At 37.7% G+C, this 24,319-nt stretch overlaps 1 protein-coding gene across 2 annotated transcripts in view; it reads right to left on the minus strand.

Annotated features, from left to right (window-relative positions):
- esyt1b (extended synaptotagmin-like protein 1b) overlaps nt 1-24,319 on the minus strand; it is a 59,515-nt gene that overhangs the window by 5,191 nt on the left and 30,005 nt on the right. For both annotated transcript variants that reach the window (XM_057846128.1, XM_057846129.1), the window contains exons 21-48: nt 22,267-22,356; nt 22,088-22,183; nt 21,911-21,982; nt 21,719-21,805; nt 18,735-18,881; nt 18,550-18,659; nt 18,303-18,477; nt 16,386-16,562; nt 15,068-15,150; nt 14,915-14,963; nt 14,750-14,839; nt 14,550-14,645; nt 11,520-11,591; nt 9,745-9,831; nt 9,526-9,672; nt 8,272-8,384; nt 8,125-8,200; nt 7,951-8,048; nt 7,762-7,861; nt 4,944-5,120; nt 4,659-4,741; nt 4,532-4,580; nt 2,765-2,854; nt 2,225-2,320; nt 2,084-2,155; nt 1,927-2,013; nt 1,695-1,841; nt 1,482-1,624 (exon numbers count right to left, since the gene is read on the minus strand). In XM_057846128.1, coding sequence (XP_057702111.1) covers nt 1,482-1,624; nt 1,695-1,841; nt 1,927-2,013; nt 2,084-2,155; nt 2,225-2,320; nt 2,765-2,854; nt 4,532-4,580; nt 4,659-4,741; nt 4,944-5,120; nt 7,762-7,861; nt 7,951-8,048; nt 8,125-8,200; nt 8,272-8,384; nt 9,526-9,672; nt 9,745-9,831; nt 11,520-11,591; nt 14,550-14,645; nt 14,750-14,839; nt 14,915-14,963; nt 15,068-15,150; nt 16,386-16,562; nt 18,303-18,477; nt 18,550-18,659; nt 18,735-18,881; nt 21,719-21,805; nt 21,911-21,982; nt 22,088-22,183; nt 22,267-22,356 — 2,909 coding nt within the window. The remainder of the gene's footprint in view (nt 1-1,481; nt 1,625-1,694; nt 1,842-1,926; nt 2,014-2,083; nt 2,156-2,224; nt 2,321-2,764; nt 2,855-4,531; nt 4,581-4,658; nt 4,742-4,943; nt 5,121-7,761; nt 7,862-7,950; nt 8,049-8,124; nt 8,201-8,271; nt 8,385-9,525; nt 9,673-9,744; nt 9,832-11,519; nt 11,592-14,549; nt 14,646-14,749; nt 14,840-14,914; nt 14,964-15,067; nt 15,151-16,385; nt 16,563-18,302; nt 18,478-18,549; nt 18,660-18,734; nt 18,882-21,718; nt 21,806-21,910; nt 21,983-22,087; nt 22,184-22,266; nt 22,357-24,319) is intronic.

A 24,319-nucleotide genomic window follows, 5' to 3' on the forward strand; every position in this document is an offset into this window, starting at 1 on the left:
TGTGGAGTCTGCAATGCCGAGCTTGCATACCACGGCAGCACATCGGCCATGAATGAACACCTGAAGCGCCGTAACCCAGGCATAATTTCGGAAAACGACAGGAGACAACAAGCTGGCCGATCGTAAGTCCAAATAACGACATTTTTAATTGAAGTTGCCTTTATGTGCAACTTACAACAGAGTATTAGGGGCTAATGTCGGGCTAATGTAGCTAAATATGCAGGTAAGTACTTAATGTGGCGAGTTGCCGCCACTGCTAAAATTAACAATATTGAAAGCATCTTGTGTTTTAGAATCGGTTTTACAAATAAGGAAATCCTTATCATTTTGCTTCAGCGACATCAAATTATGATCAGTAGAAGAATTTATACTAATGCTTTGTCGTAGCCTCCAGCTAAGGTACATATTTGTAAAGTCCGTAGCGGCTCACAGCTACATTACCCCTACGTAACAATGAGACTTTTTCCTCGTAGAATAGTACAACTTTAAATTTGTTGTCCTTTTTTAAATTTTCTTTTATTTGGCCCTAATACTCCGTTATAGCGTCGTATCAACGTGCATCATTAAATTTTTTTTCACGTACGTCACTCCAGTGACATTTATTTATCTACTCTGCTGTTGCTCACTCTTAGAACAATATAGACATACCACAAAAATAGAAAGTAAGAATTGTTTTAATCCTGATGGAAAAGTAAAGTCACAGTGTTCTGAATCTGTTTACATTCCAATCTTTTGCACGAGTTAAACAATGAGGTAAAATGCTGATGGCGTTATTTGTGATTTATTATTGTTATCTATGTTTTTATTTGTACTTTAATAAAGAATTTAAGTGCTCCAAAACTATTCGTGAATTAAAAATCGTGAACAAAATTTAATAGCAAGATAGTAAATAATAGTAAAAAAGAAAGATCATTTAAAAAATTGTGGGACTCGTCGATTAATCGTTAAAAAAGTCTGCAGACTAATGGGGAGAAAAATAATTGTTTGGGACAGCCCTAAACCTATTACTTGACCATATTAGGTCAAAGAAATACATAAAAATTGTTGAATTACGACTAGAAAGATCAACAGAAATGAAACATCACCCACCCACAGAGCACGAGTGCCTTCTACTGTAGAAAACATCATTTCCTACCATTAAATTAAAGCGATCATATCTCCGGTTTTCAGTGGTCTATCAGTGCCAACTTGATCGAACAGGCCAGCGGGATCATAGGACTTCCGACTGCAAGCTTGTGCGATCATGTGACTATATTGTTACGTCTGATTGGTAAAATAAAGTCTCATTGGTGAAACTGCCAGCAAATCTTAAATTGCGGATTAAGAGTAGCATTTCATCTGAACAGATCTTCTCGAGTAAAAACAAAAAAGTATGTTGTGGTAAAACTACTTCTAGAAGTACATTTTTCTCAAAAAGTTACTCAAGTAAAATGTAATGCGTTACTACCCACTTCTGATATTAGCTAAGCATGAGTCCATACCTGCAGGCATGTACAATGACGACCAGCTTTTCTTCTCGTGGGTCAAATGAAAGTGACAATTTCACCTGCCCTGCCCCGCTAATGAGGTCAGCGCAAGGCAGAGTCCCTGAACTGATCATTTCGACCATTTTGGTCTCCAAAACCTATCAAAGAGTGAAACAACAAGAGGTGTCAGTAACACTGTTTTCACTTGAACTGTCTTTTATTACCCACCTTGAGTTCAAGCCTCAGCAAGACCTGGCTTTCAGGTGTTGCCCCATCCAGATGGAACCACTGATCTAGGACCAGCTGTGGCTGTGCGAGCAGCTCCTTTACACAAACTACCAGAGAACCCATTGGCTGGTCCCAGCCACTAGACAACTGTGGTGCAAACAAATTGCCATTTTCAATCTACAAAAACTAATGTAACTTGATATTTGAATGCATAATTTTGTACTGGCCTTACCTTCAGGACGAACATCTGTCGTTTAGGGTCACGCACGAGGAAGTAGAAAGACTCACCCCATTGGGGCTGGGTGCTGCGGTCGCATAGCTTGAGAGAGGTGGAATAACAATTATTTCATCATTTCAGGATGAATTACATTAGCCTTGATGAGTCTTACCTGGCTTTTGTAGGTTGTGTCCCCAAGAACAAGTTCAGCTCCCGCTTTGGGCTCCTTCCCACTCTTTTTCAACTGTAAAAACATTGATTTCATTTTCATCATTAGCTGCTTTAGAATACAGAGAGGACGCCAGTGACTTACGGGTAATGAGTGTGCTCGCTCCAAATGGACAAATAGCATAGCTGCAGAGGGGATGGCTTTGTTCTTGAAAGATTGGAGCGACTGAAGTTGCATTACCTGCAAAGGGCACGAAAATAAGTTAGCACTGAAGGATTTCTTCATTTTGGACTCATGCGCAATCTCATTTGAGGCAGTACAATAGCTTCATCATTGTATTTATCCTCTCATAGTAGATGCAAATAAGGTGACCAAAATAAAGGGGGGAAAAACTGCACTTAGTATAATGCAATGCAGTTTTGACTTAAAATCACAACAATTAACGTTATACTTTTGGGTCAATCAACCCCATTCCAAAGGATTTCCAATGAAGTGTTCATTACAAACCTATGACGTCTAACTAGGCATCAATTAATTCACTTTATAAGACACACACACAAAAATTGCCATAATAAAAAAAGACAAATTAAATATAGCTAAAGCATTGTCTTTTCAAATATATTACATCTGAAATGATAAGTGTTTCATCTCATTTAAAAAAAACAAACAAAAAAACTAAATAACCTGGTCAAGTTGGACAGAGTGAGACACTTTAGGAATCCACTCCAAGATCAAGTGAAGCCGCCCGGACTTCACGTCATTCAAGGTGTACCACTGAAAGACAAGTCATGTTACTGTAGCTCAGTGCTTCTCAATTATTTTCTGTTACGCCCCCCACTAGGAAGATGTAAACGTTTTGCACCCCCCCAAACTCTCTGCTGCCACTGTAACTACCGTATTGGCCCGAATGTAAGACGGTGTTTTTTGCATTGAAATAAGACTGAAAAAGAGGGGGCCGTCTTATATTCGCGGTCTAGACATTATACCCATGCACGACGCTAGATGGCGCCAGATATCATTGAAGCGATGTTCTGTCATGACAAATCTCAGCTACTCTCCCCATTCACGACGCTAGATGGCGCCAAATATCATTGAAGTGATGTTCTGTCATGACAGATCTCAGCTACTCTCAAGTTTAACCATTTTGCATTATTTTATTGCAATGTTTTTCCTTAATCAGATTTGTTTCAAGACTACAGTTACAGTTAGACTTCACTTTGATGGTTAATGCAGTTATTGCAATTTTGTTGTTTTATCACAATAGATTGGTTTATTTACATTTCAAAAACCAGAAGCCATTCATTAACGGATGTAATTGCACTTTAGTTTACATATTTAAATGTTCAGATGTTAAGATTTGAATGAGGCAAATGAAAATAACTTGCTTTTTCTCTCAAATATATTGTTATAATCATTTGTTTCGGATGTACTGTAATTATTTTCTGTATAAAAAGTAATTTGGTGGTCAAAAAGTCTTTTTTCAAACTTGAGTCTTGAAAAAGTCTTATAATCAGGGCCGTCTTATATTCGGGCCAATACGGTATTATTATATATACATATATGCATAACATTGTGTCCTTTTTAATAATAAAGGGAAAAAAAAACGTATAAATTAATTAACATTGTTTTGTTTGTAACAGAAAAGACTTACAGCGCATCAATTTGCCTGAGTTTAAAAAAAAAAAAAAAAAAAAAAAAAAAAGACATCCAAACCGTAAAAATACACTCAAGGTACACTTTTTGACCATTTGATACTTAAAAAGAAAATAAACTCAATAAATAATAATAAATTAAAATTGATAATCAACAATAACTCATGAGGACGATATGCCAAGCAATTTGACAAAAAAAAATTAAAAGAACAAAAACAACAGTGTCATTTGACAGATTTATTTTTGCTGCAGGCGGTATCAGCTCCTTTGCTATGGTGTGGGGTTATTTTGTTCTGAGAAACCTGGTAGGCCACCTTTTATGATGCTAATAGTGCTCGCTGGTTTACTGATGTAACACTGACAAAGTGGGTCGATTATTGGCAATATCCGGCATGTTTTCGCTGAAAAAAAATCAAGCGGCTCATTAGTGTTATTGGGGTCTAATGTCTCTAAGTGACGTGTTAATTGAATTGGATTGCTGCTGTCCGCTGCAAACATTATTAGACACAGTAAACAGACTGGTCTTTTTCTCATCTTCCACTAGTATTAAAAGTCAAAGCCAAAACGTACATATGCTTTGTCATATTTCCTCGTCTAAGCTCTTCATATTTCCTGTGCTCTTTGCTGTGTGCTCTTGTTTGTTCAACAATACTGCACTTTTAGTATGGCAAAAAAGTATGTTCCCCAAGGTCACATGCACCACCCCCAGCATCGCACTGCGCCCCACTATTTAAGAGGTACTGCTTAGCTCATGTGGCAAAGTTGAGTTGAAGAAAATGAAAGACAGAAATTGACTAACCTGATCTATGTACTGTGATCTCATGACCTCAATGAGTTTAACACTGAACCTAAAAGACAAATAGTCAACAATCTTTTGCTGCAGTACACTACAATATTTCAAACTACTTGCAGTACATGATACAAACCTGCCCAGGAAATCGTCAGAATCCAAATCCTTATCAAAAGCTTCAAGTTGAATTTCCTGACCACTGTGGCTGCTTAAAACTACCTAAAGAAAAAAAAAAATCTTTGATAGGAGTAAATAGTTTACATCTCATGTGACACAAATGTACACCAAACATCAACTATCACAACCAAAAAACAAATGACTTGTAAAAATGGCAAGACCGTACAATCTTTTGGGTCAGATTTTTTTAAAAATTGTCGTCATTTGCCAGTCAATAATTGGTGAAAATGACCTGCATGTTTACCTCATACATCTCGTTCCATGTGGGGTTGAGATTCTCTTTGATGACATTGCTCTTAAATGTAACCCCTCCAACGGTGATCTTGACATAGGGGTCACTTTTTCCCTTTACCATCCCTCCCATTAGGTTGTCCTTAGCAACCAGGTTCTGGGCCTCGAGGAGGTGAATTCTCAGCAATGCCTATAGAATGCAGACAGATGGTGTGAGGCAAGTACAGAGGAGATTTTAGAATTTTTTTCCTTTGTATCCAAGTTTATCGGTTTCGATACGGCACTGAAATGGCGTCATCGGTAAGGGCAAATACTAAGAAACTACGTGACGATGCTGCACAAAATATACTTTTTGAGATCTAGTTTCCAAATGCCGGTTGTCCTACCCAAAATGGCCGCCAGCTATGCACGCCGCCGTAAAAAAGCGCACTTGAAATTGTTATATTTTACAATGTCTGTATGTGCATGACAGCATTAACAAAACTAAACTTTTGCACAGTAAATTTATACAATTAAAAACGAAAACATGAATTTTGATTAAGACAAAATTCTAAAAGCATGAACTAAAAGTATGAGAGGAATTTGCTCAAAAAACAGGAAGGCATTTATTTTAGACTTTTTTTTTTAAAGGGAACCTCTGACTTAAAGACTTGCAGGCTCTAAAAAGCAAAATTTTTTCTTTATTACTAAAATATGTTATTAGAAACATATATTATTGCCATTGATTTAAAAATCTAAAATATTTAGTACATTTTGACCTACGGAGAGCGCCATGGTTCACACACGCAATGCATGCTGGGGGTGATGACATGGTTGGGCTGGACTGGGACAATTGCTGTGTTAGCTAGCAAGCGAAGCTAGTATGACGACTGGCATGATTTTGACAAATTCTGCTGCTGGTCAGATGGTTTTGTTGAGCTGTGGGATGTGTTTCCAATGTTGTACCTGCCTCTAAGTCCGGTTCATCAGCAGTGTCTTTAAACCGATCCTAAGCGGCTTGCTGAGATATTTACTTACTGACCTTTGACGGTTTGTAAATCCCTTCGTTGTTAGTGGCATCATTGCCTTGTTTATTTCGTTTGTCTGCCTCTAGCCGCGGTTTTCACTTGGACATTTTTTTTTTTAAATTATTGATCCCGACCTACTGTCACGGACCCTTTTTGTGTCTCCCTTTTTGCTATCGCGTTTTTTTTGTGTGTGTTCAAGTAACCCTTTTACGCAATACCTATGTTATTGTTGTCTGCTTACTTACACGGACCGTAACAGATTTGTTGGTTTTCATCTGAGGACTTCTCACTGATTGCAGCTAATAGATTGATAAACAATACAATCTTGCTGGAGACCTTCAATTAATTGCTTTTGCTGCTCGTTTTGTGAAATCTCGACAGTGCTGTCCTGCTCATCACTTTTCTGCTCGGGTTCAAATTGAAAGGGCAGAACCGACGAAATGTTTATTAGGGATGTAACAAAATATTGAAATGGTGATATATCGTGATACTTTGTATCCCAAAAGGTTATCGATATGATCCTGACAAGAATCGAGATATTGTTTTAAAGAGGTGTCAATATTAAAAAAAAAAAAAAAAAAAAAGGAACCAAGAAGTTGCTACCAAAATCTTCCACCATAATAGTGTCTCAGTTAACTCTAAGGCTGCCATTGACGGTGCTCGACGCCCAATCCATTTAGACTGGGAACATTCGTTCATTTGAAACCAGAGCATTCACTGTCATTCTGTCCGATTTTCGGGGCATTCACAGGTCACTTGCTGTTCATTTCCTGTTGAGTTTGAGTCACCGCCTATTTGTTTGGGTGATTCCAAGGTCACTTCCTATTCTGTAACTCAAAATAAACAGGAGGTGACTCATAAAATACCCCAAAATCAACAGGAAGTAACTGAAAATCAACAGGTAAATGACCTTAAACGGCCCAAAACGACCTCATTGCCTGGCATTGGCTGCCACTGACAGCCATAGTCGTTCAATCCGTTTGAAGTGGGAGGGATGGCAGCGAATGAACGAATGTTCATTTGCTGCCACCCTCCCAGTTCAAATGGATTGGACGTCTACTAGTGATAAACTCATTCCAATTCACAGCAGAAGCTTGTTTTTCCTTGTATTAGTTGTTTGTAGAATATCCTAGATGATTTCTTGACCAATGTATCGATAATCGTTGTATCGCCATATCGTCAGATCATTGTTATCGTGATCTTTGCATCGCAAATCGTATTGTATCGTGAGGTACCAAGAGGTTCCCACTCCTAATGTTTATGTAGCTAAACAGTGACACTGTGGAAGCCCGGCAGCACCACCCAGTGACGTCAACGCCGAGAGTGCAATGCGTCGTCAACAACAATGGCGACCTACTATATAAACTCATTTTCCAAATTTTATTAAAACGAAAACATTAAGAAGGGGGCTTTAATATCAAATTATTATACTAACATTTAAGATTTCCATGTCTTTCTATCCGTGCTACCCTTTAAATAAGTTCTCTTTATTCTATACACATAAATCTCTTGTCATGCATTTCGAAGTTGCGCACATTCTTATACAAAACACATATGACAGTTTCACAATAGTAGTTTAAGAAATCTGGAAGTGGCTAAGTGATTCACTGATTCCAAAAAGACAAAACACTCGTGGGTGCTGAGTCACCAAAATTGTTACTGAGGAAAGCCAGTCCCTAAAACATAAATGTATTCTCACTTTAAAGAGACGCGCAGTTCTGTTGGAATCCTATAAGTGTATTTGACATTCTGCTAATGCTTTAACATTGTAATTACGTCTTGTGATAGTAATACATGGCTAATTATTGTATACACCAGACCCACCTCAGTGGCAAATTCCTTGCTTGGGGTTGTGTGCTGCGGATCAATGTCAACTTTGGGCTCCAAGGGTTCAGCAGGAAGACCAGGCATTGCGGAATCCGGACTTGCAAAAACAAACGACAACATGTTATTTTGAGCTGAAGTGACTACTGTAGCTCAAATTTTGGTGCTGATGATCCAATATAAACTTACTCCTCTGCCGTTATGTCCTCTGTCTCCATCTCCTCTGTATGAACCTGACGGTCCAACTGTGTTGGATGCTCTTCTGCATCTGCTCGTTCCTCCACCACCTGAGTCACGATTAATGTATAAGAGTTTAACACAGTGAAACGAGACAGAACCTAGCAATCATGTGCCAAGACTTACTGATGCATCAGGAGGCTGAAGGGCATGATCATCTTCTGCTTCGAGGTACTTCAGCTGATTTGTTACTGTAGAGGAACTGACAAAACACATCCTGGTAACCAAGCAATTTTTGTTTTTAGTCTGTGAAATGCCAAATAAAAGACTCACTCATCTAATGTTAGCTTTGAGTTATCTTCATCCTTCGCAGTGTCTAGCGTGATTGTCTTCTTTGAAGGAAGATCGCAAGGCTGTGGGGTTTCAGTCATCTTTGAATTCAATATCTGTTAAAAGTACTGAATGTTATCAATTGTGTTCTAGAAGCAGTCACAAAATTAGATACAAGTGAAGAGCCCAATCTTGGGATATTCAAGAAAACGGTTTCATCTCTACTTGAAGACTGCAGACATCTGTCAAGGCAAAACTTTTCTGAACATTTGTGGATTGACAGCAATATGTGACTTCATTCAAAGGTTTTCCTGTAGATGGCAGAAATAAGCACAAAGCTGTATCGACTTAATCTGATCGCTTATCAAAGAAATGGACCTTGATTATGATATTAAATTCCAGAAAACAGCTTATCTCTCCTTGAATGTCCAAATATGTGCATGCTATTTATCTGGGTGGTGGTGTGCAAGCCTGAATATGTGTGCTCTACCAATTTGTGTACAATAAAAATAGATAAAGATTTTTAACCCTACAATATATACACAGAAAAGAGTGAAAATGTAATCTTTATAGAGAACAGTAACACTGGTCTACAAGCAAATTGCTTCCTGGATAAAAGTAGTGAGATTTTACTTCATTTGGGTATTCCTATCTAAGCAATATAGGCGAAAAAGGACATTAATGGTAATTGAAATGGAAATGGTTATTTCTGGCTAAATATATCCACCTAAAAATGTCTACCATTTCAGAATATAATCATGTAGACAAGAGCTTTGACATTATATGCCTTTTTCAATGTATTGCATAAATCCTGGAAATGGAAAAATGCATTAATGTTAACATTTTATAAGCGGTGGCACATACTGATACATCCATCTCATGTCAGATGTAGCAACTTGTAAAACTGATATTATATATTTACACCAATGTCTCATTGTAATCAAAACCTTTTATTTTTCAATCCATGTCACCACAGCAAGTACGATTTAGCCATTAGAAAAAAAAAAAGAAAAAAAAATCTCTGATGCCGATATTTCCTCAAATTTTGTAGACCAGTGTAATCAGTCTAGATCTAGAAAAACAATCGCCCCCAAAAAACACCATGGCCTGTTTTACACATTGGCTGAAAATTATTGCTCAGTTGTGACTGCCACTGTCAGACATGGATTCATTTACCTTTAGGTAAATGTATTTTTTGTTTAGAAAGCATACTCCAAACACATTTGTACACATGATGTCGATTTGATATCTTCCTACCCTGAGTTCTGCCCTCAATAGGATCTCACTCTCAGGCAAGGCTCCATCCAGAGGCATCCACTGATCCAGCACCAGCTCAGGTTCTGACAGCAGCTCTTTGACAGGAACTACGAGTGAGCCCATTGGCTGGTCCCAAGCACTGGATAACTACAGCGCCGATGTCCCAATGTTAGACTTATTACAGACTGTCAGCATAACATACTGCTATCCTGCACATACCTTAATGACAAGCATCTCTTTTGCAGGGTCTTGGACCAAAAAGGAGAAGGCCTCCTTCCACTCGGGTGACCTGCTACGATCACAAACCTTCACAAAAATGGAAGGTGAAGTCAGACCATCAATACAGGCCTTAACATGATTCAACTGCTTATGATGAGCTAGCTTAAGGAAGCAAGTTCTGTCTTGTTATTTGGCCCATAAAGTTTTGTGAAATTGAACCACTGCAAATATAGCTGTGCTACTGATAATGAATAACAACAGTAGTTTAACTGTACTTATGATAAAAAAAAATTTATAAACTCCAAAAAATGGGCCGGAAAAATGTATTGGCACCCTCAGCCCAATACTTGGTAGCACAACTTACAGACAAAATGACTGCTTCCGGTATCCATCAATGAGTTTCTTACAATGCTCTGCTGGAATTTTAGGCCATTCTTCTTTGGCCAACTGCTCCAGGTCTCTGAGATTTGAAGGGTGGCTTCTCCAGACTGCCATTTTCAGATCTCTCCAAAGATGTTCTATGGGATTGAGGTCTGGACTAATTGCTGGCCACTTTAGAAGTCTCCAGTGCTTTCTCTCAAACCATTTTCTAGTGCTTTTTTAAGTGTGTTTTGGGTCATTGTCCTGCTGGAAGGCCCATGACTTCTGAGGGAGACCCAGCTTTCTCACACTGGGCCCTACATTATGCTGCAAAATTTGTTGGCAGTCTTCAGACTTCATAATGCCATGCACACGGTTAAGCAGTCCAGTGCCAGAGGTAGCAAAGCAATCCCATAACTCCAAGGAACCTCCGCCATGTTTGACTGTGGGGACCGTGTTCTTTTCCTTGAAGGCCTTGTTTTTTTCCCCTGTAAACTCTATGTTGATGAAAAAAACTCTACTTTTGTCTCATCTGACCAGAGAACATCTTCCAATCTTCTGTTTTTCGCTTTATCAGGTAAGTTTTGGCAAACTCCAGCCTGGCTTTTTTATGTCTCTGAGTCAGAGGTGGGGTCTTCCTGGGTATCGCTTTTCATTCAGACGCCGACAGATAGTACGGGTTGACACTGTGCTACACTTGGACTGCGGGACAGCGTAAACTTGTTTGGATGTTAGTCGAGGTTCTTTCTCCACCATCCGCACAATCTTTCGTCAAAATCTCTACTATTTTTCTTTTCCGTCCACATCTAGGAAGTTTAGCCACAGTGCCATAGTCTTCACACTTATTGATGACACTGCGCACGGTAGACACAGGAACATTCAGGTCTTTGGAGATGGACTTGTAGCCTTGAGATTGCGCATGCTTCCTCACAATTTTGCTTCTTAAGTCCTCAGACAGTTCTTTGGTCTTCTTTCTTTTCTCCATGCTCAATGCGGTACACACAAGGACACAGGACAGAGGTTGAGTCAACTTTAATCCATTTTAACTGGCTGCAAGTGTGATACTGTTATTGTCACCACCAGTCATGTGGCACAGGTAAGTAACAAGTGCTATTAATTACACAAATTAGAGAAGCATCACATGATTTTTCAAAGGGTGCCAATACTTTTTTCCGGCCCATTTTTTGGAGTTTTGTGTAAAATGTTAATGATTTAATTTTTTTCCCATTCTCTTTTGTGTTTTTTCATTGCAAGCAAAATGAAGATATTACTACCAAAGCATTTGTAATTGCAATCATTTTCTGGAAGAAATTGAGCATTAGCTGACAGAATTGCAGGGGTGTCAATACTTTTGGCCAGCAGTGTATACATACACATGGTACATATAGACTAATGTAATATATGACATGTCATACCTTAGTTTTATAGGTTGTGTTACCAAAAACAAGCTCAGCAGCAGCCTTTGGCTCCTTTCCACTTTTCTTAAACTGCACACAGATAAACACATTACAGCACATCTCAGTGTCTCTTCAATAACTATAGTTAAGGTTTTTATACTATCCATTAAAAAAAGCATCCACATTTGTGCCCTTATTTATATTATTCATATTTTTGCGCCTTTGCTGAGATTGCAAGATTACAATTTTATAACATTCAGTGGAGACCCCCTGTCTTTTATGGACATACAATTTAACACAAAAATATAATCTGGACTGTGCAACAGAAGGGAATAAAAAACTGGAATTCCTCCCTGCCAATGTGAAGGAAGCACATTGCGGTTCTGCTCATAAAATAAAGTAAAACAATAGATTTTCTATTGGGGAACAGGAAGGTTCAGCTGTCCCCACTTGTGATACAGATATTTTATCGTCACGACCATCAGCAAATTATCAAAGTTTTACCACTGAAAAGAAAGAGTACCGTACATTCACTCCTTTCTCAACCCTGAGACCACCAACAGATATAAGTGTCTGACATATTAGTCTAAAATAAAAAAGGATGCATTGCAGAAGTGATTTGATGGTGATGTTTTTTTTTTACAAAACTGAATTATTTCTCGAGGGATCAATCAATGATCTAATTCGAGCTTCTCTTTGTCAACTCATAGACTTCACCGTCAGTTGGCAAGACAGCTCCCACAAAGATTGCGCCACTCCGTCCTGTTGGGGGCCGACCCAGGCAGAGCGTTTGGCTTTTACTGTAATAATCTCAAACACACGCAGCGTTCAAACTCCGGATTTAGGTGGAAATAAGACGAACCTTTTACTGCATACAAGAAGGCAGAAGTGTCTTAAGAGTGATTTGGTCGAGGATTCAAGGTAATTATTATGTTGAAATATCCCTATGCATGCACTTTGAAACCAGTGGCGCCACCAGGGGTGGCCACCCCTATAAATTGGTTGGCCACCCCACTGGCCATCCCGCTTGCCAGTATATCGTTAGATTTATTTTGTTTTGTTAAATGTAGGGCTGTCAAATTTATTGCGTTAACGAGCGGTAATTAATTATTTTTAATTAATCACGTGAAAATATTTATCACAATTAACGCATTCGCGGTACGACTCACTCACGCATTGCCACAAACAGCCTACAATGGCGCCGTTTTACTTATATACAGAGATAAGAGGCAGTGTCAAGTCAGTGGAGTCGATACAAGCATTCATTGGGGCCGTGCTTTTAATTGGCAAAAGCTTTGTCATCTCTCCAACAGCAACATAAAAATTGTGGGAAGCGACGTGGGGAAGAATGACAGGAGTTGATCTTTTTCTTAACACCCTGTAGTGTACCCATCGTAGAGAAGATATAGCATTTGCAGCCGCCACACACAGTCATGGTTGCACCACTTCCCATCATGCATTTGGGCAGAACAGTTAAGTCGCTACAGTATCATTTACTGAACGCTCAACAAATACACTAGATGGCAATATTTAGTCACAATATACAAACTCACGTTTATCCTTTAAGAATTACAAGTCTTTCTATCTGTGGATCCCTTTCACAGAAAGAATGTTAATAATGTTAATGCCATCTTGTGGATTTATTGTTATAATAAACAAATACAGTACTTATGTACAGTATGTTGAATGTAGATATCCGTCTTATCTTTCCATTCCAACAATAATTTACAGAAAAATATGGCATATTTTAGAGATGGTTCGAATTGCGATTAATTCATTTTTAAGCTGTGATTAACTTGATTAAAAATTTTAATCGTTTGACAGCTCTAGTTAAATGTACACCTTATGCCTACATAACATACATAACACAATAAAACAGAATTGTTGTGGAACTCAAAATGTTGACTGGACAGTTATGGACTATACATATTGAATCATTAGTAACATCAAATATTACACAATACACCAAAGTATATCAGTAGCCGTGTCCTTAAGTCTTTCTGATAGTTTTCCCCTGACCCTTTAACTGCAATAATATAATGAAAACCTGAAATTATGGTTTTTAGTTTTGGCCACCCCAAGATTTTAAATGGCCCCATCTGGCCACCCCTATGAAAAATTTCTGGAGGCGCCACTGTTTGAAACGTGAAAAAAATGCGTGGAAAAAATTAGCGTAACTTTAGCTTGAAATATTTATGTAATATGAATGATAACTGCCTGTTTTTTTTTTTTTTTGCTTTTAACCAAGAATCTAGACTGTTCTATGTTCATGTCTGTAGAAATTCAGGGATGTACGCATTTATTAACAAAAATTTTCAACTTGAAAAGCTCTTTGTTTTGTGATGGGCGCCATGTTGTATCCATACACAGTAGCATAATTTTACATTCAAATGATCAGGTAATTTCGGCCAACTGCCCGCTTTTTGGCAAAAAAGTAGTAACTTAGACATTTCTGCTTCCATACAAAAAAAAATTTGGCTTTTACGCATTTTATGTAACATTTCAATCTAAAAACGGCGAGGGCCAGATAGCCGGTAAGACACCAAAATAAGTTTTGATTGTATATAGAAAAATGCAAATTTTGCTTTTATTGAGTAAAATCAAGATTGATTCTGAATGCTTTCCTCAAGTATTAAGTTTCTGATGTGAAAATGGAGTGATTTATTAGCTGTTGAAAACCTAACAACACTCAATTAAAAAAAAAAAATTAAGTTGCTATTTTGAGCAAAAACCTATGATATGTTAAATATTGCTATTGATCCTGAAAATATAGGTGATTATATCTGCATATCTGCATTTGGTGATTTTTGTGCATTTAGTGTACAATTTGAGAATTTTATAGCCATTTTAAGTTTTGTATACTTGTATAAAAAAAAAATAATTAATTGGGATTTTATTACAGAACGACTTTGAATTTTTTCATGTCGCTGCTCATGGAGACTCATATATGCCTAAGGGAGGTGCCAGTTTTGGTTTTTGATCCCTTCAACTGATGGTGAAGTCTATGGTCAACTCTTAAAACCAATTCTATATAAAGAAAGGACTCACAGGCAATGAGTGTGCTCTGTCCAAATAAATAAAGAGCAGAGCTGCAGAGGGCACGGTCTTGTTCTGGAATAGTTGCAAAGACTGCAGCTGCATCACCTGTGAAATACAGATATTTGATTTGCCATCAATTAACACAAGCTGAAAATGTTTCATAAAACACTCTTTTTTTTTATCAGTGCATTTTGAGATGACATTCTTACTTTGTCCAAGGTGCCATTATGGGACACTGTTTGGACCCACTCCAATATGAGACGGACACGACCAGATTTAACATCCATCAGACTGTACCACTGCAGAATAAGCAAACCGTTTATGAGTAAAGGCAGATTAAATTTAATAAAGATGCAGGGTGGTTGTCTCCTCACCTGGTCTGTGTACTGTGAGCTAATGATGTCTGCTATACTGATGTTCAACCTGTTGACAAGAGCACAGCAATTATGTAACATGTTGTGTGCATGTGTGATAGTGTGCAAAATGTGCTTTCAGTTTTTGAATAAACAAAAGTCCATCACTATTACCTTCCCAAAAAGTCATCTTTGTCCATGTCCTGGTCATAAAGCTCCACTTGGACGTCAATTCCAGACTGAGGCCTCATCACCACCTGTTGGAAACCCAATTTAAGTTGATTTTGCTAATTGGTGGCCAGAAAAGTAAGTGCTGTATTGTCTTAAAAGCTTATTAGAGGTTTCTTCACTAGGATGGTTCATTTGTACCGTAATCTATTTGATCCAGTGTTGGTCGAAAATATTTCGTCAACGAACAATTTTTTTATGATGATGACGTCACGATGACGCGCTGAAAACGTGTCTTGGAAGACTAAAACATAACGAGATGGATGCCAGTTGTCGTCTGACGACACGAGAACGGGATGAAAATTCGCCTTAGTTTCCGTCAAAAATTCACAATGTGTGGTATTTTATTGAAAATATTAGAGAGGCCTGTAACTGTCAACACAGGTAAACCTCAACCATGAGAGACAGAATGTGGAAAAAAACCCAGAAAATCACATTGTTTGATTTTTAAAATCCTAAGGTCCGTGCTGCCCAACGGCAGCCCCAAAACATCACTGCTCTAGAGGAGATCTGCATGGAAGAATGGGCCAAAATACCACCAACAGTGTGTGAAAAGCTTGTAAAGAGTTACAGAAAACGTTTGGCCTCCGTTATTGCCAACAAAGGGTACATAACAAAGTATTGAGATGAACTTTTGGTATTGACCAAGTACTTATTTTCCGCCATGATTTGCAAATAAATTCTTTAAAAATCAAACAATGTGATTTTCTGTTTTTTTTTCCACATTCTGTCTCTCATGGCTGAGGTTTACCCATGTTGACAATTACAGGCCTCTCTAATATTTTCAAGTGGGAGAACTTGCACAAATAGTGGTTGACTAAATACTTATTTGCCACGCTATATGTGTCAGGTGCTGCTTGGTAAGTTTTGCTTTCTTATCTTTGCTAGATATGTCATGTTGCTTTAGCCTTTAAAGGTCTGTGCTGAGTAATCATCACACACTACACTAACTTGTAGCATTAGCATAAGGTGCACGTTAACATTAGCTTTTAGCGCAATGACTCGCTGTCTTCTTTAACTCTTGGAAAATATTTTACATACAGTTCATGGCGTCCAGGTGAGTTTGAGTAATTGCAAATAATGTGCTGTTTTTCTGCTGAGTGTGAATTACCATCTTGAAAATGGTGATGTCCTTGTAGACTCTACAGTTATGTGGTATGAAATATGACTAAAACTAATTTTTGTCCAAAAGACTAAAACTAAAACGAAAATTGAAATGGTTGCCAAAAACAACACTGATATGATCAGAAGTCGTGCTAAGCACCTGATACATCTCATTCCAGACGGGGTTGAGATTCTCTTTGACAACGTTGCTTTTAAATGTGACCTCTCCAACGGTGATCTTAGCATAGGGGTCACTCTTGCCCTTTTTGAGACCCCCCATTAGGTTGTCTTTGGCGATCAGATCCTGAGCCTCCATGAGGATGATTCTCACTAGCCCCTAAAGGGAGAGGAATGGTGTTATCAGACGTGCTAAAAGCTATCTGAAGACAGAAGAAAGTTCATTTTTTACTATTTATAATAGTCAGAGGTGGGTAGTAACGCGTTACATGTACTCCATTTACTTGAGTAACTTTTTGAGAAAATTTTACTTCCAAGAGTTGTTTTTACTTTTACTTGAGTAGATTTGTAAAGAAAAAAACGCTACTCTTACTCCGCTATTTTGGGCTGCACAAGAGTTGTTACATTTTTCTTCTTTATTTTACATATTACATTTATTTATTTTGACAGCGAGGCCAAAAGTAACTCTACCAATTTTACCAATGAGACGTTGCAACAATAATCACACGACTCCATTATACCAATCAGACGCAAGGTTGCCGTTCTATGTTCACGCCAGCCTGTTCAATCATGTGGTGTCTTTAAAGTACCATAAAAAATGAAGTATTTGATGTAGAGCGCTGCCCTCAATCCTGACTCGAAAGTGCGGATTTTAACCTCTCTCCCAGTTTTTACTTGGTACCGATTGACCCCGGAAACGGAGATATGATCCTTTTAAATTCATAATAGTAATTATGAAGGAACTGTTCAAACTAGGAACCATTTTCTCCACCAGAGGGCACTCATGCTTTTTGGACGAATAATGCTTCATTTATGTAATTTTTTTTCTCGTCGGAATTCAATGTTGTTGTTTTTTTTTAATTTTATTTGTATTTCTTCGGCTTAATGAGGTTATGTAATGAGTAGGGCTGTCAAACGATTAACATTTTTAATCGAGTTAATCACAGCTTAAAAATTAATTAATCGTAATCAATCGCAATTCAAACCATCTATAAAATATGCCATATTTTTCTGTAAATTATTGTTGGAATGGAAAGACACAAGACGGATATATACATTCAACTTACTGTACATAAGTACTGTATTTGTTTATTAAGACAATAAATCAACAAGATGGCATTAACATTATTAACATTCTGTTAAAGCGATCAATGGATAGAAAGACTTTAAAGTTCTTAAAAGATAAATGTTGGTACAAGTTATAGAAATTTTATATTAAAACCCCTCTTAATGTTTTCGTTTTAATAAAATTTGTAAAATTTTCATTCAAAAATAAACTAGTAGCTCGCCATTGTTGATGTCAATAATTACACAATGCTCATGGTGCTGAAACCCATAAAATCAGTCGCACCCAAGCGCCAGCAGAGGGCGAAAAAACATCAAAAAACACAAGTAACAAGTGGACATGACACTGTCCTGTCATTTTAATCTGTTTGAGCAGGGCATGTGCGTTAAACGCGTCAAATATTTTAACGTGATTAAGTCAAAAAATAAATTACCACACGTTAACGCGATAATTTTGACAGCCCTAGCAATCAGTAATTGTAAATTATCATTAAAACAACAGTTCATATAGATAACTGCTCAGAAAAAAATACCATTGTTTAAAAAACAGTAAACAAAAATGTGAGCAGTTACTCACAATGTTACTCAATACTTGAGTATTGTTAGCAACAAATACTTTTTTTACTTGTACTTGAGTAATTTTTGTACGACTACTTTTACTTGAGTAATATTATTTTGAAGTAACACTGCTCTTACTTGAGTACATTTTTTGGCTACTCTACCCACCTCTGGTGATATTGAAGAAAAATAAAAGACGATCATTACCAAAAGTAGGCACAAAGGCCATTGTAAAAAAATTGAATGAATGACTGAATTAATGAGTTAATGATATTACCTCACTGGCAAAGCTGAGGTCTGGTGAAGTATGAGCAGGTTTCACCACAGCAGGACTTGATGTTTCTCCTTTCGTATCTTCTGTCACGTCAGCCTCAGGCAACTTCAAATCAACCTCTTCACGCATCATCACTTGAGGAATAATAGTTTCCACAGGAGTATCCTCTGAACTTGATCTAAAAAACCCCACTTAGCATTAGCTTCAATGAACAAAGATAAGAACTGAGGGAGATACACAGAGCACTCACTTTTGGATCACATCAGCCTCACGTTTCTGTTGATCGGGAAAGCGGGTTGAGTCTTTTAAAGAGACCCTAGGTTGACCACCAGCACGGGGACACTTGCTCGGTATCAGCATCTGCGAAGATAAAATAACAAGAACTTTTAAAGGACTTAAAACTTGTAGCGTTTGTCCAAATAACAACTCTTCTACCTTGAGTTCAGCCCGAACAAGAACCTGACTCTCAGGAGAGGCTCCGTCGAGATGGAACCACTGATCCAGGACTAGCTCTGGCTCAGCAAGCAGCTCTTTGATAGGAATCACTAAGGAACCCATGGGTAATGTCCAGCTGTGAGACAGCTGGAGAAATACAATTGTTAGAACTCACGTTAGTCACAGTGCACCAGAAGGTCTTCTTTTATCACAGAAGAGCATGATTAAGCAGTTGTTGAAGAAATTATACAACATGTTAACTCATTTTATGCTTTACTTAGATTGTTCTGATTTTATGTTTCTTTATACATTCATGTCACATGAAATCAAGGGTGTAGGTTTGGTCCCAACATTGGTAGGGACAATATAACAGCATAACTTGCATGTACACTTTTTGCTCAGGATGGGACATTAATAAGACAAAACATCACGATCGAGCAGGCGATCGCAACGCTAGGGTGGGTAGCTCGCGGCATAAAAACGTTTTGTAAAGTACATAGTTAATCATGATTATGTGGTGTGTATGTTGTGTATGTCTCCTGTAAGCAGCTTCTTGCTAAAGTTTTTCTGGTTCTACTTGTATTGTTTCCAGCAGAGTTCACTACATTTCTCACAGTTTAATTAACGTTAACATGAGAAAACAAACAGTAGGACACTTCTAAGCTTCCTACTCGAGTTTGGCACGTTAGCAAGTTCACACAGTTTAATGTTATGCTAACTAAGATACAGGTCGGACTTTCAATAGGAAAATTAGTGGTGTGTTTCCAACCTCCACAACATTGGTGTTTTTTTAAATTACTTATAGTGGCTGCTACTTAAATTATTCTTTAAGTGCAGCACATCAAATTAAGTAAATGAATATTGTCTTTGAATTAGGGCAGTCAAACGATTAAAAATTTTAATCGAGTTAATCAGCTTAAAAATGAATTTATCTTAATTAATTGCATTCAAACCATCTCTAAAATATGCCATATTTTTCTGTAAAATATTGTTGGAATGGAAAGATAAGACACAAGACGGATATATACATTCAACATACCGTACATAAGTACTGTATTTGTTTATTATAACAATAAATCAACAAGATTGCATTAACATTATAAACATTCTGTTAAAGCGATCCATGGATAGAAATACTTGTAGTTCTTAAAAGATAAATGTTAGTACAAGTTATAGCAATTTTATATTAAAACCCTTCTCAATGTTTTCGTTTTAATAACATTTGTAAAATTTTCAAACAAAAAATAAACTAGTAGGTCCGAGCTCGCCATTGTTGATGTCAATAATTACACAATGCCCATGGTGCTGAAACCCATAAAATCAGTCACACCCAAGCGCCAGCAGAGGGCAACAAAACACCAAAAAACACAAGTAACAAACGGACATGACACTGTGCTGTCATTTTAATCTGTTTGAGCGGGGCATGTGCGTTAAAAGCGTCAAATATTTTAACGTGATTAATTTAAAAAATTAATTACCGCCCGTTAACGTGATAATTTTGACAGCCCTAGTTTTGAAAAATAAAAATCCTGTCCAATCCTGTGTTTTGGTTTGGTCCGGTCCAAACAGGACAGGTGTGAATACGCCTTTCATCAATCAAGGTCTGAAGGTAGCCCAGTCATCTCTAAACATGAATGAGTATTCTGTAGGTCTGCCCAATAACAAGTGAATGTATTGTACGTTAATATGACCCTTCCCCTAGCTCAGTGCTTCTCAATTATTTTCTGTTACGCCCCCCCAGGAAGACGTGAACGTTCTGCGCCCCCCCAACTCTCTGCCGCCACTGTAAATATACTATAGTATAATTTATCTATAAAATTCTTATTATAATAGGTACACCTCGGCATACTATTTTATTTTAATATTAAAGAAGAAAAACATTGTATATAAAAAAACAACAAAAACAAAAAACATCAATACTGTAAAAGTAGTCTCGTTACATTTTTTTACCGTTTGACACTGAAAAAAGAATAAAATAAAATCAATAAATAATCATAAATTCAAATTGATTAGCAACATTAACTCGAGAGGACAATGTGTCAAATTATTAGACTGAAAAAACAAAAATTAATAGAACAAATATGACAGTGTCATTGGACAGAGAGACAGTTTTTATTTTTGCTGCAGGCAGTATCAGCTCCTTTGCTGTGGTGTTGGGTTATTTTGCATTGAGCAACTTAGTATGCCTCCTTATGTGATAATGACGGTGTTAGCTGGTTTACTGATGTAATACTGACAAAGCTGGACGATTGTTGGCAATATTCGGCACATTTTCGATGAGAAAAAAAAAAAGCCTGCTGTCCGCTGCAAACATTTTTAGACAAAGTAAACAGACTGGTCTTTCCTCGTCTTCCACATTACTAAAAGTCAAAGCCAAAAGCAAAATGCTACATACGCTTCGTCATATTTCTTCGTCTTAGCTTTTCATATCTCCAGTGCTCTTTGCTGTGTGCTCTTGTTTGGTTCAAAAATACTGCGCACATGCTGAAAATGACAGCGCCACTGCCACCCACTCAGTGGATGTGCAATTACACTTTATTGTAGTATGGCAAAAAAGTATTTTCCCCAAGGTCACTTGTGTCACCCCCAGCATCGCTCTGCGCCCCCCTGGGGGGGGCCCGCCCCACTATTTGAGAAGTACTGCCCTAGCTGAATAAGAGAGTAGCGGTAGGCAGTTCAAAGCAAGGTGAGAAAGCTATAGCAAGCTGATCAATAATTTTGAGGATAGCTGAACATCTTGAGCTGAACATATGCTGCCAGCTCTTCACCAGAAAGACCAAACCTGCCGCACTGTGTTTCTTGCCAATGTTGGGTGAGATAAACATAACAGCAATGAACTTACAATAATATGTTTTGGACTAGTATGACCACATCTAAAACATCATCACTTGCACTAAATCGTAGGGCTATGGGAAGAAAACCTTGAATGGGAATTGAACTGACTACATGAGAAATAATACAACAGATACTTGAAAACAGACTACCTTGACATGAAGAATATCCTTTCTGGGGTCACGAACTAAGAAGCAGAAGGCCTCATTCCACTCGGGTGAAATAGAGCGATCACACACCTGCAGCAGAGACAAAATAGTTCAAGTCACTCAGCGACGTCATTTGGTTTGCCATTAATATGGTCTGTACAGCATTTTCAACTAAAAGAGGAGAGGGAGTCTCACTGTAGTTTTACGGGACATTTCTCCAAGAACTATCTCTGCTCCCACTTTTGGCTCTTTTCCACTCTTCTTCACCTGTTGACATATATACGTATATCATGGGCAATAATAAACACATTGCATGTGTATAATATCATGTATTCAGAGCTCAATTTTCCTTCCTTGATCCAACAAACTTACTGGTAAACCATCAGCTTGTTCAATAAAGACAAACAGAAGACCGGCAGACGGGATTGCCTTGTTCTGGTAGGACTGCCTAGAATAGAACTGAAGAACCTGAAGAAACACAACAGAGCAAGTGAATTTGGTTCATTTTATGTATGCATACGTGTTTGCACTGTTTCTGGTGAAGTACCAACCTGATCCAACTGATCAGCCTCGGAGGACGTCGGAACCCATTCCAGTACCAGGTGAACTCGACCGGATTTGACATCATTCAGAGTGTACCACTGATAAAGGAACACACACAATAATATTAAAACTGCTGCGACTGAATGCTGTGCAAAGACGAGACATCAAATTCAATGTTCATTATTTTTTTTAAAAACAAACTATGTACAGTGGGGAGAACAAGTATTTGATACACAAGTCAAATACTTGTTCTCCCCACTGTATCTATATTTTTTCTAGTCATAGACTTCACAATCAGTTGACAGGACACGGGGCTCGTGGCCGATCCGTAGGGGGCCTGTTTTCTAAAACTTACAACTCAAATATTTTCAAAACCAAAGCCGCTAGCGACCTAAAACCTAAACAGGCATCTCCCTTAGGCATATATCAGCCCCATGAGCAGCGACATCAAAAAATTAAAAGTCGTTCCCTCATAAAATCCTGATTAATTATATATACACAAGTATAACATAAATTAAAATGGCTATAAAATTCTCAAATTTTACACTATAGGCACAAAAATTAACAAATGCAAGATGATCACCTATATCTTCAGGATCAATAGCAATATTTAACATAACATTTAAGTTTTTGTCCAAAATAGCAACTTCAATTTTTTTATTTATTTAGTGTTTAAGTTTTCAACAGCTAATAAATCACTCAATTTTCACATCAGAAACTTAATACTTGAGGAAACCATGCAGAATCATCTTAATTTTACTCAACAAAAGCAAAATTTGCATTTTTCTACATACAGTCCCAACTTATTTAGGTTGAATTCCGCTATTGTGCAGAGATACAAAATCCAACAAGGTGGCCGTCACGACACAAAAAGCTTTTTAAGTTGAAAATTCTTGTTAATAAATGCTGAAATTGCGGAATTTCTATAGATATGAACGTAAAACAGTCTAGATTCTTCGTTATGAGCAAAAAACGGACAGTTATCATTAATTTTACGTAAATATTTCAAGCCAAAGTTACGGTATTGTGTAATCAAACATGGCGGCCGTCACGAAACAAAGAGCTTTTTAAGTTCAAAATTCTTGTAAATAAATGCTTAAATTGTGGAATTTCTATAGATATGGACGTAAAACAGTCTAGATCAGGGGTGTCCAAATTTTTTGCAAAGGGGGCCAGAATCGGTGTGCTAAAAATGTGGGGGGCCGACCTTGGCTGACATCCTTTACATAGAACAATATATTTATGCAAATTTTAGCAAGCCATTCTGTGTGTCACATTTGCTTTATTTATTTATTTTTTCAATTAATAATTTCTACAAAATCTTGCAACTAGCCTTTGTGGCGTTCTCTTTCATCTCTTGGGCTCTTGCGAAATACTGCTGCTGTAAAATTAAACTAGCTTTAAGTTGCTTCAATTTTTCGCTATGTATCTTCCCTGTAATCTTGTCGTACATGTCAGCGTGTCTTGTTTAGTAATATCGCCTCACATCGAACTCTTTCAAAACAGCGACTGTCTCTTTGCAAATGAGGCAGACAGTTTTTGCGTATTTTAGTGAAGAAATAGTCCAATTTCCACCTATCCTTGAAGCGTCGGCCATCATAGTCAACTTTCTTTTTTTTTTGTTGATTGTCGCCATTTTAGAAAATTGGGAGTAAAGGGTCACGCTGGGTAATGTTGCTTAGAGTGCTGCTGCCTTTTAGTGGGTAAATGAGGAGCAGCATTTAGTGTGTAAGCTACTTCATATGCTGGTAGCAGTACTGCTGACCAATTTATTAGGTCTGTGTGCGGGCCAGACATTATTGATTTTATGACATAGGCTGGGGGCCAGATGAAATTTGACCACGGGCCGCATTTGGCCCCCGGGCCGCACTTTGGACATGACTGGTCTAGATTCTTGGGTAAAAGCAAAAAACGGGCAGTTATCGTTCATTTTACGTAAATATTTCAAGCCAAAGTTACACTATTTTTTTCCATTGATTTTTTTCCACAACGTTTCAAAGTGCATGCATGGTGCTATTTAATATAATAATTACCTTGAACCCTCGACCAAATAACTCTTGA

This window comes from Corythoichthys intestinalis, chromosome 9 (genome assembly GCF_030265065.1).
Source record: "Corythoichthys intestinalis isolate RoL2023-P3 chromosome 9, ASM3026506v1, whole genome shotgun sequence".
NCBI classification, from domain to species: Eukaryota; Metazoa; Chordata; class Actinopteri; order Syngnathiformes; family Syngnathidae; genus Corythoichthys; species Corythoichthys intestinalis.